The 19759-nt window shown below is 40.4% G+C and overlaps 1 protein-coding gene across 6 annotated transcripts in view; it reads right to left on the reverse strand.

Annotated features, from left to right (window-relative positions):
* RHOBTB1 (Rho related BTB domain containing 1) overlaps positions 1–19759 on the reverse strand; it is a 70584-nt gene that overhangs the window by 19424 nt on the left and 31401 nt on the right. For 4 of the 6 annotated variants that reach the window (XM_059899918.1, XM_059899917.1, XM_059899919.1 and 1 more), the window contains exons 3-5: positions 19320–19521; positions 18702–18805; positions 2045–2230 (exon numbers count right to left, since the gene is read on the reverse strand). In XM_059899918.1, coding sequence (XP_059755901.1) covers positions 2045–2230; positions 18702–18805; positions 19320–19511 — 482 coding nt within the window. In that variant the 5' untranslated portion in view covers positions 19512–19521. Of the gene's footprint in view, positions 1–2044; positions 2231–7639; positions 7697–18701; positions 18806–19319; positions 19522–19759 lie in introns of those variants that run through there. The other 2 variants (XM_059899920.1, XM_059899922.1) reach the window with 2 other exon arrangements.

Below are 19759 nucleotides of genomic sequence, written 5' to 3' on the forward strand. Positions count from 1 at the left end.
AATTCCTTACACAATACAAGTACGACTTAGGCGCAGTTCTTTTAAAAAAATTTCCTCTGGTACCACAGAGCCCATGGAATAAAGTCTACACCCTTTAGACTGGCACACAAGGCCCATTTACAATCTAATCAAACCCCAGGAAGCCAAATGTTTGGAAGCAGTCCTGGCAGAATAGTGCTGTAATTACGGCATAACCGTGGTCAAGACACAGATGGATTCCAGAATGTAGGCAAGATGGGATCTGTCGTTATACTCTTCACACACACATCCTTGATTCTGAGACACACTCTTAGGAGAGGATCTTCCTAAATAAATATTTGGCTTACAAGACCAAGGGTGATGTGTGTGACAGGCACCGGCCTTAGAGCAATAAGAATACTGGGTAGAATTTGGATTTGAGGACCTAGATGGAAAAGAGGGAAAACTGCAGCTTGTTGTGAAGGCGTAAGGGAAGTGCAGAAAGGAAGAAGGGTTAACTTCATCACTAACTGATGAATCTCTTTAAGGCTTAGCTCAGATACCACTTCCTTCATGAGATCTCAGAACTGTCTATGGAAAGGATGGTCCCCTGGAGCTCTGTAACTCTCCTCCAGGCCTCCGCACATCCACGGTGTGAGGCCCGACTATCCTAACCTTTGAAACAGAAAGTTCCGAGGCCAGGGGCTAATCTCTCATTTGCCAGGAGTCCTCTTTCCCTCTGCGCGGCTTATGATATTCAATTCCAAGTCCATGCATTTAAGAATAGAAGGAACATGAATTGTTTTCAGAACATTCATCCAAGACATACCTAGAACATCAGAAATTATCTCAACAAAGTACCATTTGCTTTTGCTGTGAGAGCATAAAAACTTGTATCTGTATAAAATTTTCTAACAACCCTATTAAGGCAAGTACCTACCTGGAAGGAAGGTATTAATATCAACATTTTGGGAAAAGCTATGCTCACCAGCAAAAAATGGAGTTAAGCATAAAACATATAAAATTGGGCTTCCCTGGTGGCGCAGTGGTTGAGAATCTGCCTGCTGATGCAGGGGACACGGGTTCGCGCCCTGGTCTGGGAAGATCCCACATGCCGCGGAGCAACTAGACCCGTGAGCCACAACTACTGAGCCTGCGCGTCTGGAGCCTGTGCTCCGCAACAAGAGAGGCCACGATAGTGAGAGGCCCGCGCACTGCGATGAAGAGTGGCCCCCGCTTGCCGCAACTAGAGAAAGCCCTAGCACAGAAACGAAGACCCAACATAGCAATCAAGCAATCAATCAATCAATAAATTAAAACTTTAAAAAAAAAAAAAAAAAAAAAAAAAAACATATAAAATTATTTTTTAAAAGAGAATGTTGAAGGAGCACAGCTTTTTGAAAAACTCTTATTCCACGTCCCCGCCACCAAGATTGGTATCCACATTTTATACAGACTGAAACAAATTCTCCTTCAAGTTGTATTTTAAACGTGTGACGCTCTAAACATATCACCACTAGAGCCATTTAAAAAGCAGTGTTGCAGTTTTGCAACCATAGGTCTATATCATTTTTAAAAACTGGACACTGCCAACTTGGGAATGAAATACTCTCAGAGGTTGGATGGAGGAAAATGAGAAGATTAAAAACACCTGGATATATATGTGTGTGCATGAACCTGATGTTCCTGGGGGCAAGAATTATGGCTGATGGCTCTGAATGTCAGTTAACTTTACTATAATATAATTTCCAGAAAGACATCATTATGAGTAGCTAACATTTTGTTTAATACTTTACAAAGTTCAAAGCACTTTTATACACTCCATAGCATAATTAGAGAATTCACTTCAATCGCTGGTCAACCATTTTACAAAAACGGGTTCCTGCCTAAGAGGTGATGGTGAACATGAGAGGGGTCAGGGGTACACATCCCCTCCTCATGATTAACAAGCAAACCTAAAGCCTATGGCTGATTGATGGGGCCCCAGAGCCACTGAAGAACAGAACCCAAGGCTACAGAGACATCTGCTACCTCTAAATTTTAATTTGGCCCCGGCACAGTGAAACACTTGCGTCCCTCGGCTTACCTTGCTAAAGGGCGTCTGGCTCTATTAACAGCCTCAAGATCAGCATAGCGGAGATCTAGCTGGCAGCCAACTAGAACAACAGGTGTGCGAGGGCAAAAGTGCTTGATTTCTTGATACCACATGGTTTTCACATGATTTAGGGAATTGGGATTAGCGATCGAAAAACAGAGGACCACAACATCAGACCTAAAAGAAAATCACAAAAGAAGCTGTATTGCCTTTTAACTTTCATTTTCTCGTTTATCATTATGGTTCCTCCCCTCCCCCATCCATCTAATGCCATATCATGTCACAGTTAAAAAAAAAACAAAACCAGATATTAAAATACATCTTGGTGTCATGCAAACAGCCCCGTAAGCCTCCACATTCCAGCACCCACACAGCCTGAGTGCATTTCCATGTTGCACTGCAGGCCTATGCATTGAAAGGTTTCCAATGATGTTATTTTACAGTACAGATGGTTACCCAAACTAGACTCAGGTCTGGAACCACCACATGCTGAACTATTTCCGTTCATCACAAGAAATAGTTTCAAGATAAAAGAAAATAATACCATTTACCACTGTAAACAGAAAGGTGACGATGACTCAATGAGATAAAACAAACAGTTTAAACATTACAAAAAAATGTAACAGGTATTTGCTGTACAGGGTCGGCAAATACACAGAAGGATTTCTGCCCTTCTTCTCCCTTAAGCACACATGGAGAGAGCACAACCACTTATCTTTTTCTGAAAAGAAAAAGTCCTGAATTTGCAGGAATTTCGACTTTTTGCTAGGTATAAGGCAAGAAGGTAGTATTTAATATAAAACGAGCCAGAGTTAGTCAGACGGCTAACAAGATGGATGAGAAAATGTTGGAAGCAGATTTCTCAAATGTGATATATGACACAGAGCAGGTATATGGAAAAAAGGAAAATTGTTTTATAGTTAATTGTGACATAAGGATCTTCCATGTTTTATATAATAACTTATCATTCTAGGAGCCAAAGAACTGTTTTACAAAACAGTTGTCAATTATGGTGTTTGACAGATAGCTGCTAAAAGGTATCTTTAATAAGAATTATAAACCATCTTTCTAGGTTCAAATATGCAGAATGATGACTTTGAAAACATGGAGGCAGAAGAATATAAAGAATAGAAAAAGTTATAACCAAGGATTCAAGACTGTTTTGCAGCTACATTTAGAAATAAACTTACAACTTTATTAGATGTTAATTTATTGCCTTTATTGTTTATATAATGAGAAGAATCAAATCGATGAATCAAAACACCATCTTTTTAAATCATTAATGAGCTTCTCTCCCTACATATCAATGAAGACAAACAAATATATCCAGGCAACCATAAAATTTCTAAAAATAATCATTTGCAATGCAGCAAACTGCAGGGTGCTTACATTAAATGTAATTCACAAGTTGAGTCTTTAAATTTATATCCAAGAAAAACTGCACCAGACCACAACAAGTAGAGGGGAAAATCCTGACATTAAAATATTTACAAATTATAAAAGAGGACCCTAGGACTCAAAGCAGATGAGTGTATTAATCTGCATGTTTAAAATGCCCTTGAAATAAAGATCTTATAAAAGATTCTTGGGCTTCCCTGGTGGCGCAGTGGTTGAGAATCTGCCTGCCAATGCAGGGGACACGGGTTCGAGCACTGGTCTGGGAAGATCCCACATGCCACGGAGCAACTGGGCCCGTGAGCCACAATTACTGAGCCTGCGCGTCTGGAGCCTGTGCTCCGCAACAAGAGAGGCCGCGATGGTGAGAGGCCCGCGCACCGCGATGAAGAGTGGTCCCCACTTGCCACAACTAGAGAAAGCCCTCGCACAGAAACGAAGACCCAACACAGTCATAAATAAATAAATAAATAAATAAATAAATAAATAAATAAATAAATAAATAAAAAAAAAAAAAAAAAAAAGATTCTTGGGTACTGGAAAATATAATGTGTGTAAAAATATGCATAACTGTATAAATGAAAGGGAAGCATGTCTTGTCTTTGGGATTCTGATTTTGTTAGCAGAATATTCTGTGCACGGTCTTACTTCTAATCAGCATAAATAATGGTATCCAGTAAAGTCAAGAACGCTTTGAATTTTACATTTTTTAGGAGCTGAGTTTTCTATTATTCATAATCCTATTTATATAGGATGTCTGATGCAGCTCTGCTGTAAGCTTCAGCCTGATCATAAAATAAAGCTGCCAAGAATTCTGCACAGTGAGAATAATATGGCAGTATCTCAGGTTCAAAATCATAGGGAAAGAATTGAGAAAATGTATCCACCACCTAAATGTGGAAGAGTACATATGGATATATGTATAAAATTTTTTCTAATTGGTGCCTTCTATTTCCATATTAAGGCACATGGCTATAAAGAAAATCATTCTCAGAGTTTAATTTATATGACAGACATGTAGCAAAATGTCAATTCTGTTATCTAATTTTATGATACAGCATGTGAGGTTTTGAAATCAGAGCTAGCTCTGTTGCCAAGGTTACCGTGATAACACTCATGCCACTGAACCTATACTAGTTTCTATCCAGATGACCTGTAAACAAGTACAGACAGGACCTTGGGGGCTGGAAAAAATGGCATCTCCTGATGATAGCAGCACAATGCCATTGCACAATACAGGTCCCGAGGGCCCAACTTCTAACTATGTCACATCAATATCTCAGTGCATGAAATGCTGTTGGAAAGCTAGAAAAATAATTCAATGCTCTGTAAATATTTTGCCTCAAAAGGATGATAGTTAAAAAGAGAAGAGGCTGTACTGAGAGCAACGTTACCTCTGAAGCGAAAATAACTTGAGTCAAAATTCTATTTGCATCCTTGGAATAAAGTGATTCTTTTTCCTTTTTTGAAATGCACGTTTAGATGCTATGAGAATCTGTCCCCATGATTTTACATTAAAAGTAGTTTAAAAATTAGATCATATTTTATCTACCAACCTGCTTAAATGTCTTTAACGCTTGTTGATTTAAATACAAATTCAAGTTAAGAAACATTATGTACAGAGGCCTGCCATACGAGTGTAGTGTTCTAAACCTGGTTTTAAGCAAAAGCCTGAGAATCAATGGCTGTAGGGATAGAGCTATATAGAAAGACGCTGCTTTGACATATTCCTTCTCATCCCAGCGTTCTTTTCTAATTCCTAATTCTCAACACCTCAGGATCCTCTACGATATAAACACCTATATAAGCAAGTAGCTATTTTGAGAATGCTATTTATTCCCTCCAGATTTTGAGCCATTTTTCTATCTGGTCAAAGAAGGCACAAGACCTGCAGCTAAGAATATCTCCAGCTTTAGGCAGAATTCCAAGGAGCTAGAGATACTAAATAACTTTTAATCAAAACATTCATTCCTGGGGAGAGACTGCTCAATGTCTGACACAAGCTGGTGTTTAAAAATGCCATTCCTGTGAAAGATAAAAAGAAAAAGGCAAGTTCTAGCATTTCTGCTTCTATGGGCTCTGTTACACTTTTTTACTTTGAAGAGTTGAGTTTAAAAATAATTGGGAGGGGGAGGTGTGATGAGGACATTCTCACAGATTAGGCAGGGGGGTTGGCCTAGAAATGACCTCAGGGCTCCTATTTCAGCTGTAAAAAGAATCTGATGGGATTTAAATGGAGTCCTACAGCTATTTGGAGTAGAAAGGACGAGAATTCGAGAATGCAGAGGCAAAGCACATAGGAGACAAAACTCGAAACACCAGAACTTGAATATTGAGAAGGGTAGGAAAGGTTTGGATTTTTTTTTTTTTTTGGACTGGGCTAAGTGGCTTTATTAAAGAAAGCCAGGATTACAAAGGATTTTAGAATGTTGCTTGCCTATGAATGTTTATTTTTTGGAGAAAAATGTGATTTATTGTTTCTAAGGGGAAAATATCAATATAAAAGTTTCACTAGGGTACTGACACATCAAATAATGCCCATGAAATAATGTTTTGATTAGACAAGTGAAAAACAATCCAAAGTAAATCTATGTGTTGAAACAACTGCAGATCTCTAGTTTCATGGAGGAGGGTGGGACCAGAGAGAGACCTGGTCATCCCCAAAATGCTTGAGCTGATAAAGCCAACCTCAGTTGTAGCAGTTCTTCTTCAGATATTAAACAAACAGAAAAGCATATTTTTTTCAGCTATCTTTCAAGGAGAACACTGGCCAAAGATAGCATGTGAAAGATTGGCAGAGATATTTGGATAACATAAGGCGTGCATGCAAAGTTGGGACCAATCTTTGTTGGAGGATTAAAGAAAACAAAATCTGAAAATAGTGCATCATACCCACATATCTTGGCCTGGGATAGACTTTTTAAAAAGTGTACTTTATTCATTACACTCTTTATTATATACGGCCATGGGCGTAGAGTGAAATTTTTTTATGTGAAGTCTTTAAAAAATAGATTGAAATTAAATACATGGCGGATTTTCCTTCTAAGGTAATAATATGTGTATATATACATTTTTTTTTTCCTTTTTCAAGCTAGACTTTAAACATTAAATGCCACACGTTTTCATGGCCTGTCTTTATAATATCTACAGTCAAATTAGCAAACTTGGTGGGAAAAGATCAGGGAAGCAAACAGAAGCTAAGTTTATCCTTTGAAGAAGTGATTGAAAAGGGTAGATAATCAATATCAAAAATTTGCTGTTAGGAATAAATTTTCTATGTTCTTTCCTATCACAAAAATGCTTTCCATCTTTTTTAGTTTGTCTTCCCTTTTCTACTTTGCCATCATTGTCCAGCTAAGGAGCCATGGGCCTTGGGTTTTCTTATCTGCTTAGGTGAAAAAAATAATTGCTAAGTTATCCTTTATCTAAGTAAGACCAGGCCAACGTGGGCAATATGAAGGATAGTGGATCCCATCCAGTCCTCCAGATAGCTGTGAGCAGGACATCCAAGGGCCCTTCTCCAGTGTGCCAACTTTGGTTGGGTCTCTTGCTGATGAATACTTGGTAACCCAGAGTAAGCTACCAATTCTATTTACCTGAGTCTTGCTTGGAAGTATCTCCTTTTTAACATATACTTTTAAGCCTTTCTATGTCACTACTGCCTATTATTATTTCTTTAGTAGAGACTACCATATCCTTTATATATTGGTAGAGATCATAATCAGATTTCAGTGGGTTTCTTTGTCAATGTACACAAGTCCTCTTCTGGCAAAGATTCAAATAGGAGTCCCTGACCTCCTTCTCCCCACTGATAACCGAGGTAGCCTCTACAGAAACGTTTTCAAAACCATTCATGTCAGCAATACACCTTTCATGCATATAATCTGACAGCGCTGTGCAAACAGACAGATCAAAACAGCACAAAACAGCTGGGAGCATGGCAGAGAAAAGGAATGTGTAACACGTGGCTTTGGGAAATTTTAGTAGGGGAGCAGCCCGGTGTGTATGAGATGCGGAGGGAGTTGTCAGTGATGGTGAACATAACCACCTCGAGATGAATGGCTGTGTAAACTCATACTCATGGAAGATGGAGACGCCTGTAGGGGAGTGCCTGGCAGGGGGTCTAGGGAGAGCAGGGCAGTACCATGCAGTGCCCTGGATGTGAGCAGAGAAATCAAGTCAATACTTTACCAATAGCAGTGAGGCTTCTTAAGTACAGATGTTATGTGGGGAAAACTGTGAAAACACCCTGAAATATATCCAGATTTGGGAGTGATTAGCATGCGTAACTATTTCTTCCAAGCCCATAACTGCATGTTTAGTAGGAAGCAACATTTTAAACCAGTCTTCCCCCACCCTCCAAAAATGGGACCAAGCGATGCACACTCTCAAGTACAGGGAAGCCATCTCAACATCCCACCAATGCCACCAAATCCTAAAATAGATAATACTCAAGTCTTAAAAACGGTTGGTTCTGCCATCATAGTGCAAATATCACAGAAGGCGATGCCCTGACCATATAGAAGGCTGTGGGTTATCACGTGATAGAAACCAGCTGTTTTTTTAACTTGATATCCCATTTTTCTATCTATGCTCCCTTTAGTGTACAAATCTTCTCTGACTTATAGTGGGGTTATGTCCTGAAAAACCCATCTACATTGAAAATATCATAAATCAAAAATGCATTTAATATACTTAACTTGCCAAACATCATAGCTTAGTCTCGCCTACCCTAAATGTGCTCAGGACACTTACATTAGCATACAGCTGGGCAACATCTAACAACAAGCCTATTTTGTAATAAAGTATTACATATCTCATGTAACGTATCGAATACTGTACTGAATGTGCAGAATGGCTGTCTGGGTACAGAGTGGTTGGAAACGTATCAGTTGTTTACCCTGGTGACTGCGTGGCTGACCGGGAGCATGGCTTCCTGCCAACGCGCAGCAGCATGAGCGCGTATAGTACCACGTATCGCTAGCCCGGGAAAAGATCAAAACTCAAAGTATGTTTGCTACCGAATGTGTATCACTTTTGCACCATCGTAAAGTAGAAAAATTGTAAATAGGACTATTATAAGTCAGAGACTGTCTGTATTCTTACACCTCACACGATCATCAGAAAAAGCTGAGTGCATGTGAAATTGGGTGAAGCACAAGTAATTAATTAGAAGAAATAGCTTAAGCAATCTCATTTAACTCCTGATCAATGAAAGCAGGAAACACTGATACAGAGAAGGCTTCCTTAACAGGAGAAAGTGAAATTGTGGTAATAAATTCTCTGCCTAAACTCCACCTCATCCTCACTTCTCTTCGGCTTGCCCTGAAGCTACATGACGGAGGAACTGCCTTCCTGCACTGTTTTCTCCTAAGAGCAAGACTAGCTGCACGTGTAACAATGCCTACGTGTCAGCTAGACGGCCAGCTGGGAGGGCTCCGGGATTAACCTCCCTGACTCTTCTGAAATGAAACGGTGTGAACCAGCAAGATCATCCCACCACTTTTACCCAGGCCTCTCCCCAATCCTCTGTTAATCAATAAAGGTCCAAGGACTTGCCAAGTCACTTATCCGGTATCAATAAGCAATCATTCAATCATTTCTCCCAGAAATATTAACTGATAACCTACTATGTGCCAGGCGCTCTTCCAGACATTTGTGACTTTAACAAGTTAAAGACACAAATCACCGTCCTCATCGTGCTTCCCCTCGTCATGCTTATATTCAACTGGAGAACAGAGACAATAAGCAAGAAAAATAGGTAAACTATTTAGTATGCTAGGTGGTGACAAGCGCTAAGGAGGAAATATAGTGGGGAAGGGGGACAGAAATGTTGGGGAGCAGAAGCTGCTGTTGAAATGAGGTGGCCGTGGAGGGCTGTACTGAGAAGGTGACATTTCAGGAGAGACCCGAAGGAGGTGAAGGAGCTGACATGTTGATATTGGCAGGGAGAACACTGTGGAAGAGGGAACGGCTAGTGCAAAGGTCCTGAGGCAGGAGCATTCCTGGGGTGTTTTCCTGAGGGCGAGGGGGAAAACAGCAGGAGCTGAGCTCGGAGAGGCAATGCTGGGCTGAGGTACGGAAGGCCTAATGGGTGTCTGGCTCTTACTCAGAGTCAACTGGTAGACGATTAGGGGTTTTTGAGCAGAATGATTTAATTTATGTGTTAACAGGATCACCCCACTGCCATCATGAGAACTGACTAAATGGTGGTGGGGTGTGGGTTGTCAGGAGGGATAAGACAGAAGGAGAGGCCAGTTAAAAAATAATAATCCAGAGGGATATGGTGGTGACTTCGGCCTGGGAGTGGTGCAGGTGGTGAGAAGTGGCTGCATTCTTTATACACGTGAAAGCTAGAGCCACCGGGGTTTGCTGATGGAGCAGGTGTCAGATATGACCAAAAGGAGTCAAGAATGATGCTGGAATTTTTGCTCAGAGCAATTCTTTCTTCCCTGTTCCTGGCACTGACATCTTTAGCTCAGCATTTTAACACTGAATTGTAACTCTTTATGTTGCTGTCTTTCCCCACTACTCTTGAGTTTCATTTTTAGGGATTTAGTTCTGTTCCTACTAGTTTCTCTCCCATGGTGCACAACACAGTGTTTGTAACAAAAGAGGCCCTCAATGACTGTTTATCAAATAAAATGGCCTTATAGATATTGCAGGATGTAGATGCAAATATGTCTGCAGACTCAAAATCGAAAAGAAATAAATTTAGGCCTAAAATAAGTCAGTTAGGGGATATGCTTAAAGTTTTAATGAAAAAATGGTATGTGAGCTATTACATTTCTTCAGACAATTATGGCTGAAAGATAGCTATATAATATCTCTGGTATATAGCAGAGATTATCCACTAAATATATATCTTTAAATTATTTGAATTTATCTTAAAAATCTATTTATCCATCTAATTGGATACTTTCATAATGCCAGAATAAAAATGGATTAATGATCTCTTCTAGGAATTAGATTGTATCCAGAAGCAAAGGAAATATAAAGAAATGGGCAGGTTACTTTCAGGATTAATTCTGGGTTAGTTTCACAGAATTAAGGCTTAAGATAACACCCTCTATTTCACAGACCATCTTGTTTTTTAAAAAAACACGCCAACTCTCCCGCCCCACCCAAAAAATGCTAAAATAGAAAGATAACCAAGGTGATAAGTTTAAAAGAGATTTTTGCTTATTTGTTTTATCTTTTGGTAATTCAGTACTTTGTCCTTCTAACTATATTTTCTAGGCTGGGAGGCAGAGGAGTTCTGGGGAGAGAACAAAGTAGTGGAATAATTTTGGAAATCTAATAAATGGTCAAAATTAAAAGTTATTGATACGATTATTGTTAAGATTCACTAAGAAAATATCTGTGAAAGTGGTCTGTAAACCATATGGTACCAATTATTGTCAGACAAATACGATTATGGGTTCAAAAGTCACCAAAGACATATCTTGTATATTGCAGCTAATAAGAATGGCAGGACATTCTCATCAAGAGATCTTTCCCTTTTGGCTGACTAGCTCATTGATATGCAATTGCTGAAAGATGGTAATAGAATTATCCTCTGAGGACACTGCAGAATTACCCAGCCGTCTCTTTCTTCTTACCACCTAATTTATAAGGGAAAACTGTACGGGCTGAAATATATATTTCTTCATCAGATGATTCCAGTATAGAAACATCACAAACTGATGTTTTCTCTTTGTCCAAGGATGAAAAGTCAACAAACTTAGCTGTATTTGTCCCAACTTGTCAAGCTTGCAGTTATTAAGTAGGAACAGCAAAAAGGTAAAAAGAAGGCAGAACACACGATGTTAATGTATTGAACAGTATATATGTTCCTTATTCTCCTTACCCATCTCAGTGGCCTCATTATTCATATGTCTGCGGCATCTTTTGGGTCCACAAATGCTTTTCTGGGCTCAACCATAACGGACCGTCTTTCCCAGTCATGTGACCAGTGTTTGGGCAGCAGCCAGCATCCTTCCGGGTCCCGGAACATGACTGACCCCAGTCATCAACCAAGCCCTGTTCCCGTCTCATTGGGCACTGCTGCTTCCCAAGGACAATTTCATCCTGGGAACAGGGCTGGGCTGGGCACAGGATTCCCAGCTCTCCTGATATTGTGTCTTCTGGTTACAATACAAGACGTACCAGTTCAGAGCAGGAAGGACAGTGGAGGACAGTAGTCTGAGGGTGACACAGAGCATGGCACAGACATATTTCCTCTGTGCCAGATGATCTGGCATCGCTGCAATCCTATGCTTGAGTACTTTAGTACAGAATCCATAAATTTCCAGTACATTAAAAATTTTTAATTACTTGTATGCATTTAGTCTAACATATTTCTGTTTTGGATTAGCACAAAGCAGTAATAATCCACTTTCAACTGTTTTACTTAATGCCCTCATCTATGGGTAAATGGATTACCATAAGTATATAATTATTTTTTTAAATGATTCTTGTAAAGATCTTGGAAATGATACCCAGAGGAGAAACAAACTATAGTTGGAAAAATATTAGTGTTAATACATGTAATTCTGTTTAAGAATACTCATTCAAACAAGGCATTTCCCCCCCAACCCCGCCCCAATTTATAAATTCAAAAATTTGGCAAAAAAGGGGGAGGTTTGGGGTGGTGTGGCTTACTATGCCTCCCTCCATTTTCTCTTGGCCTCGCACCATTCTCTAGTTCCAGAAAGAACCAACTACGAAAGACAAAATTGTTACTATTTGATGGAGAAATGGAAAACTTTCAGGAATGTGGTGTCCTTTATTCAGTTATCACCGGGTACCTGCTCAGATGTATCTTCTCAGAAAAAGATACAAACAGAACCACAGCCAAAGTACCTGCTCAGATGTATCTTCTCAGAAAAAGATACAAACAGAACCACAGCCAAAGACACAGGTCACTTGGGTGAATTATGATCCACACAGCTGAGGGCTCTCTGTCTCTGGGAAAAGGGATCCAGCATGATTTGGGGACAATTTGATAGTGTCCCATCATTAGCTTTGAGATGCCAGAACCATTTCATTTCCCATGTTCAGCTATTAAGGATCTCGTCTTATTTTTTTCGCCCCTAAGTTCATACAAATGATTTTTATTGATATTTTCAATGAGAACTAAGTTTAAGTTCTATAAATAATCAAAACATATATTGTCAGCCATGAAAATTTCCTCACATATCATAGACTACTTAGACTGCCCATAAAAATATTTTATTTAAAAAATTATTGAGCTACAATTGAAATACACTAAACTTTGTATACTTAAAGTGCTCAATGTGATTAGCTTTGACATAGGTATACACTCTCCATACTGTCATCCCAATCGATAAAACAAATATTTCCATCATCCTGAAAGTGTCCTTGTGTCCCTTGGTAATTCCTCCTTCCCTCCCATCCTCTTTCCCAGGCAGCGAGTGTTCTCCTTTCTGTCAGTATAGATTACACTGCATTTTCTAGAATTTTACAGCAAGGGATTCACACACAATATGTGCTCTTTGTTCCCTGGTTTCCCTTACTCAGAAGCTCTCTCCAGTCTTCATGAGATTCTTCCCGTTTGGCTGAGGTTCAGTAAAGAGTATTGTGATGTTTCCGTGACAGTGTTTACCAAAGCGTGGCCTGAGGACTAGCTGCTTTCTGATCATCTAGGTACTGGCTAAAACATGCTGATTCACCTCTCCCCAGATCTCTGACATCAGATAACCAGCAGCTTCGGCATAATCAAGTATGAGAACTAGCAGTTTTAGTCGAACCTCTTAGGGAACAACTATTCGTGCCCCTTGGTCCAACCAGCTGCTCTTCTAATGTCTTTCTACTGTTTTCTATAACTTGGGGCAAGTCTTAGTCCTTTATGCCACAGCAGGACTAAATATCTTTAGGAAACAAGCTGCAGTAATTTTCCTAGATTCCTCTGGACCACACATTTAGAAGTGTGGTCTGCAGTAATTTTCCTAGATTCCTCTGGACCACACATTTAGAAGTGTGGTTTGGATGACTTTTCCATAAAGTACCCGCATTGGGAACTTTCCTCCCTTTGCTGCTTTGTTATCCATTTATAAAGTCCACCTTCAGGGCCAGGACTTGCGTGAAGCACTGGCCTCAGGTGCAAAATTTAAAGAGGTGCCCAAAACCTCAGTAATCCAGATGAACACTAGTTTTTCAAAAATCAAAATTAAGGTTAAAAAAAAAAAAAATCCATGATGAGCAAAATACCAAAATTTTAAATAAGGTCAGGGCCAGTAACATTTGCCATGCTGAGCCTGAGACAGAAAGAAAAGATCAGTTAACAGTGATCCTATCTTTTAAAAATTATTATTATTTACATTTTACACCCAAGGTGAGTGCCTTACTTGCCTCACCCTCATCCTGGCCCTGGTCCACTTCCACCTGATATGTTTCTCTGTCTGACAGGCTGTTTGCCATCCCGAAATCATCATCAGAATGTTAGTTCTGGCCAAGCGTTTAGAAAGTGCCACGGACGAGAACTACTTCAAAATACTTTATCGAGGCACATTAGTTGTTTCTTGCTTTTTTTCCCATGCCATTAACCACAAGTTCAGCCAATCCCAGACAAAGACATAAACACTGGTCACCCACAGTCCTGAATTTTTTAAAGGGCCTCAACCGAGCATTCAAGATGAGATGTATTCATGCTGTATCTGATTACATGTGCCTTCAACCTGAAACTAGAGCTGTCTTATCTAAACAGATACACAGAAACCATGGCTCTGATTGATGTTATCATTTAAAACATGTAGTGTACTTCTCATTGGACGTAAAAACACTTGAGAAAAATCAGTGTGTAAGAGTAATCTATATAATAAGAGTTCCAACTGTACTGAAAATATGCCTAGAAACTCTTTGGTGTAAGGGGAAATACAGTGATTCTGCATGCTTACGTAAAACTGGGGGGAGAAAACATGCCATAGAGAGTACCCAAGCATCCCACTCACTCTCAGAAAGTTCGCTTGGTTGTAACATTTTTACTGGAAATGAAAGGACTCATGTTTACTCACTCATGGATGTTCGCTTGGTTGTAACATTTTTACTGGAAATGAAAGGACTCATGTTTAGTCACTCACGGATGCATATAGAGAATTAAGTCATTTGCTACGTATTAAAGAACTTAAGAGGAACAATGGAATATTAGTTAGAGCTGGTGATAGATGGTGAACGCTGGTCTTCCATGTCCACACAGAATAGTGTAAGAATTAGACTGGACTGAGAATAAATGTAAAGTAAGTTGGCCATCAATCATCATCATCAGCCACAAAAGCCTGGGGGGAAGGGAAGAAGCAGGCTTTGGAGCCAGAAAGAACTACCAGGAAAAGTTCAGTACCACTCTCTCCTAGCCATCTGACCTTGGCCCCTTTCTGTGCATGCTTGCTCAACTGTGAAATGAGCCTAGTTTACAGGGTCACCACAAGAATGACGTGGCGACAAGATACGTAGAGCCGTGAGCACAGGCCTGGCTCATGGGGAGCCCTGATTAAATTGTAGCTGCTGTTATCACCACCTCCAGCCCCATAGGCTTTATGTGTTTGAAGGTTATGTGACCCCGAGACACAGCAATGGTGAAGCTTTTCAAGGAAAGTGAACAATAAAATGGGTAATTATTTATGTGTGGTGTGACTGTAGGATGGCGGCAGAGGGGCCCAGGTATTCTGTTGAAGGCAGAGCCCATCCTACTTGCCTACATGTTCAGAGCCAGGTACCTAAGTGTATACACTTCCTTCTTTTAATAGTTCTAGGGGAAAACTCTTGAGTGATATCCCTTTAAAAAGAAGCTATTTTGTTTTTCTTGCCAGAAAAGAGCAGCTGATCTCAGTCACGGCTACTATGTACAGTTTTGTTCTTGACATTTTAAAAGATCCAGGAAAGAGCTTCAAAAGTTCATGCGAAAATGGATAGAAAGTAGGTGGTAGGAAGAAGAAAGGCTACTAAAAGTTGGAGTCATTCGCTCCAGACAAAAGAGGGTTTGAAGTATTTCAAATGTGTTAGGTAAGTGTTAGGATGCTAATGCTACTCTGCTACCTTTCATGTCCATCGAACAGAAGGACTCCTATCACTACTTTTTCTCGGATGGATGATCTCCCTTCCTGGAGAAAAGGGGTTGACCAGATGACTCTTTGAGATCTCGTCTCATTCTAAGCCACCACACAAATATGGAAGAGCAAATGGATACCCAGCTCATCAATGTGGGGTGGTGGTTTCAGTTGCATTCTGTTTAATAGGAGGTCAAGGTAGCTTGTCACAATGGAAGGAGTGGGAGCCAGGAGTCAGGCAGAGCTGGGTTTGAATCTATTTTTGAAACTCACTATCGGGCAGGTTATGGTAGTAAAAGAACTCAACTCTCTACTCAACTGCGGCATGGAGATAATCTCTGCCTCCTAGGGTTCCTGGAAGGATTAACTAAACTAGTGTTGGCAAAGCACCTAATATTTTTGATTGACACACTGTAGGGCTTTGATGAATTGGAGCTATTCATCTAGTTGGCTAAAAAAATGGGTTGAATAATTACCTTTAAATTATAACAAGAGCTTTGACATTCTGGTTGTAGTTATACCACATGAGGAAAATTGCAAATTCAAGTCAGCAGACTGACACCACCGTGGCCCATTCTGCAAACTAGAACGTGCCTATGCCAAAGAAGGTTTGAGGGGGTAACTTGTTAACTAGCTTGGTGCTAAGAAGCCGAGGAAACTGAAGGTGAGGTCTAAGGCATCTTGGTATGAATCTGGTTTCTCTCACTGTCACCATAAGAATCAAATGAATTATTTTAAAAAGGTTCCAAATACATTTCCAAGTCTCAGGAATATATCACATCTCGCTGACTTGTAATTCATACCAAGTATAGTAAAAACATCAGTGAAAAAACAGGTTTGCAAACCAAACTGAATGTCAGAAACTGTAATTATGATTTTTCTCCGTAACGAATGATAGGGAGCTAAAAATGGAAGTTACACAGAAATTAAACAGCTCTCACATAGCAATGAGATCCAGTGGTTGGAGCCCTATACTGAGTAAAAGAAAATTCTACTACTACCAGACTTTTCCATACAATGTAACTTTCTGGTGCTATAGCAATGCGGTCTGACATATTTAGCGTTTATAGACAGAGGCTGGAATCCGAGACAGAACAGCCCTGGTTTTTGTTCTTTACCAGTGGTGGGGTCTGTGGCAGGAAGCCTGGAGGCTGCGGAGAATCAGAAAAGACAGAGGAAATGCAAGGCCAGACATGCACATAAAGTGAGGCCCACAGAGAGCTCGGTCAGAAACACAGGAGGGCTTCCTGAGCCCCTCTTTGTTGCTCAGGGAGTCAGACTTGGCTTGGAAAGCGCGTCCTGTTTCCACCGAAGGGGTGGGGGATGGCTACAGTTGACAGAGCCAAACACTACAGACAAGGGAACAGAACACTGCACTTTGAACTGATAGAGTCACATGAGAGACAAGCTTATTTCTGTTGGGAGGGACCAAGCACAGGCATGACATACATCAAGAAGCTGGATGAGGCCCAGTGTAGATGCCTGTCAGTATCAGATCTATGAAGGTCATTGTGCCATTAAATCAACCCTAAGCAGGAACCTCACATGACAATGAAGTAGCCTTTCTACTACCACAAAACAATTTTCACATGGTGGAGCCAAGTTAAAATTCATCATCCCAAATACATAAATTTCAAGTGGCAATAAACCACTGAGCTGTTGAGACAGCATGTAGAAGCTAAACCCAATATCTCAGTAAGCTCATCTTTATTCACCACACCTTTTTAGAAGTTGGGGTACAAACAGTCCTTTGAATTCTATTGTGTTGTGCTTACTTTGCTTTCAGTCATCATTTTATTATGCTTCCTTAAAACCACAGGTATTACAAAATCTGACTGCATAGTACTTACAAGCAGGTTCACTGATTATTATTTTTGTGCGTGTGTAATGAGACAACAGAAAAAAACCCAAATGGCAGCTAAGATAAGAATCAAGAACATCATGGAAAGGGGAAAAAAAACCCCCAAAAAACCAGGAAACTCAAGAAGAAACATATCTGTAATGCTGGATATTAAGTTCAACAGTTCTCGTTGTTCAAGGGGACATTAAAATCACAGTTTTACTTCTACATGCCTCTTTCTGAGACCCCCTTGAACAAACTGGCCTAAATTGCAGATTCTTTCAGTGTGTGAACGACTTCTCAGGACTAGGGCAAACCCTTTCAGCAGTTTATTCAGTATTTTAGACCACTTGGATAAATGCCAATAGAGGTTCAGAGGCTTAAGAGGGCTACTGGCTTGAAGAAAAGAGAGGTCCTTTCAGAAAAGCTTATCTCAATACAAAGGAGTAACTCGTTTGGAGTATCTAATCCAATCCTGTGAGGTAGCATGATGTTTGATGTTAACAGAGACCTAAATTCTAAACTTAAAAGGAAATGTCTTCATTTACTATTAAGGAGTAAGGAAATCTCCTCCTTATCTGGATTTTGATAGTTATAACAGATTCACTGAGAGGGACTTTAAGACAGCTGGAGTCCCAGAGACTCCTTTGGAGTTATGGTGACAAAGAGAAGTTGCTAAATATTTTACGATACTTTGACATTGTTCCCACTCATATTAATGTCCTAGATTTATCTTCCCTTTACTGGATTTTTCCTCCTCCTCCTTTTTTTTTTTTAAATGAAAAGCAGACATTAATGCTTCAGTTCATTTTGGAAATGTGCCTTTGTGAAGGACTTCAGAGATATTTTTCTTTCTTTTTTAAAAATGACCTTCAAATAAAAATAATAGACTTTTCAGACAACAAAGCCCAAAGCAAGTAACTTCAGACTGCAGTATGGTCACAAAAAGATCAAAGAGACCTTCAGAAGTGGGGTGGCCGAGTGCTAAAAAAAACTTAAAACATTCTAAGAGAAGGTAAATTAAGTATCATTCAGGAAGACAACAATGAAAGCAGCCCAAGGTTGGAGAGCACAACAGAATCCGCGTCCAGCAAACGTCCAGTTTAACTAGCACTGGTTGTTTTAAATAAAGTACTTCCTGGGAGGAACCAAGTGGCCACGCAGAGCGCTTTTCTTGACATCAGGAAACAGTGCTGTTTTGGGTTGTTCTTTTTGGGTTTTTTTTGTCTTGTCTTTTCTTAGACACAGTGCAGAACCCAACACATCTCAAGGCCATATTATGTGGTTTTTGTTGATTTACGAAGCGGAGATGGGTTTAGGAAAGGAAATTGTACTGAAGTTGAACTGAACTGCACTAGTCTTGGTTTACCTGCCATAGGCAAAACGCCTGTCTTTGTGATGATCGCCAAAAGTATCCCAAAGCCTGAGAGAAACGCTCACTTCATCAACGACATCCCGGGAACGCTCCAAGACCTGCAGGAGAGAGAGAACCCAGGCTGTCAGTCAGAGGGTCCCCCTCAGAGCCCCCGAGACGCACGTGCATTGAGTCTTCTCCTTCTATCTAACAGGACTTAGCTAAGTCCTAATTCTGTTCCTGGAACCACGTGCCTCAAAAGCCCTCCCTCAGGATACCGTAGCCATACTCCAAGTCGGCCTTCTGCTTTTGTTTTCTCTTGTGACACTAAACAGGTGAGTTTTGTCTCGAACATCCAAGTTAACCCCTTCCCCCGCTTTTTAAAAATCAGACTGGCTGTATTCAATAGCCTGGGGTAAACCGTAATGGAAAAGAATACAAAAGAATGTATACATAGGTATACCTGAATCACTCTGCTGTACAGCAGAAACTAACAACCTTGTAAAGCAACTAGACTTCAATAAAAAAAAGAAATCAAGTAAATAGAAATCCAAAAAAATAAACAAATAAAAATCAGACTGGCAACAGCAATGACGTACCCTTAGGATTCTAAAGAAACGCCGTCTGTCTTACCTCCTGGCAGACCCGGTACTGGTCAATGGCCCACACCGTGGGTACGTGAGTGGCCAGCAGCTGGTACTGCGTCAGCGTCGTATTACACGCCCTGGCGCAGATCAAGCGCGTCTTCCCCACGGCGTTGTCTCCCACGACCACGCACTTGATGGTTTCCACGTTGGGTCTTTCGTAGTCCATGTCAGTGTCCATTTATAACACTCTAGAAGAAGAGAGCGGACACCCCATTCAAGACACTGGTGCTTTCCAGAGCAGTCACAGATGGGAGGGGGCCAGGCGGTTTTCCCTTGGTCCAGGCACTTCTCTGGAGGTACCCAGGCAGAAGCCAGAAGTGTGGAAGTTCCTACTAAGCCAAACTGAAACTCAACTTTTCTTTTTGTATCTCACACAAGTACAAAAACACCGGATTGTTATTTTGACCCCAAACGGTTGATTCCGGT

This window comes from Balaenoptera ricei, chromosome 16 (assembly GCF_028023285.1).
Source record: "Balaenoptera ricei isolate mBalRic1 chromosome 16, mBalRic1.hap2, whole genome shotgun sequence".
In the NCBI taxonomy this organism is placed as follows: Eukaryota; Metazoa; Chordata; class Mammalia; order Artiodactyla; family Balaenopteridae; genus Balaenoptera; species Balaenoptera ricei.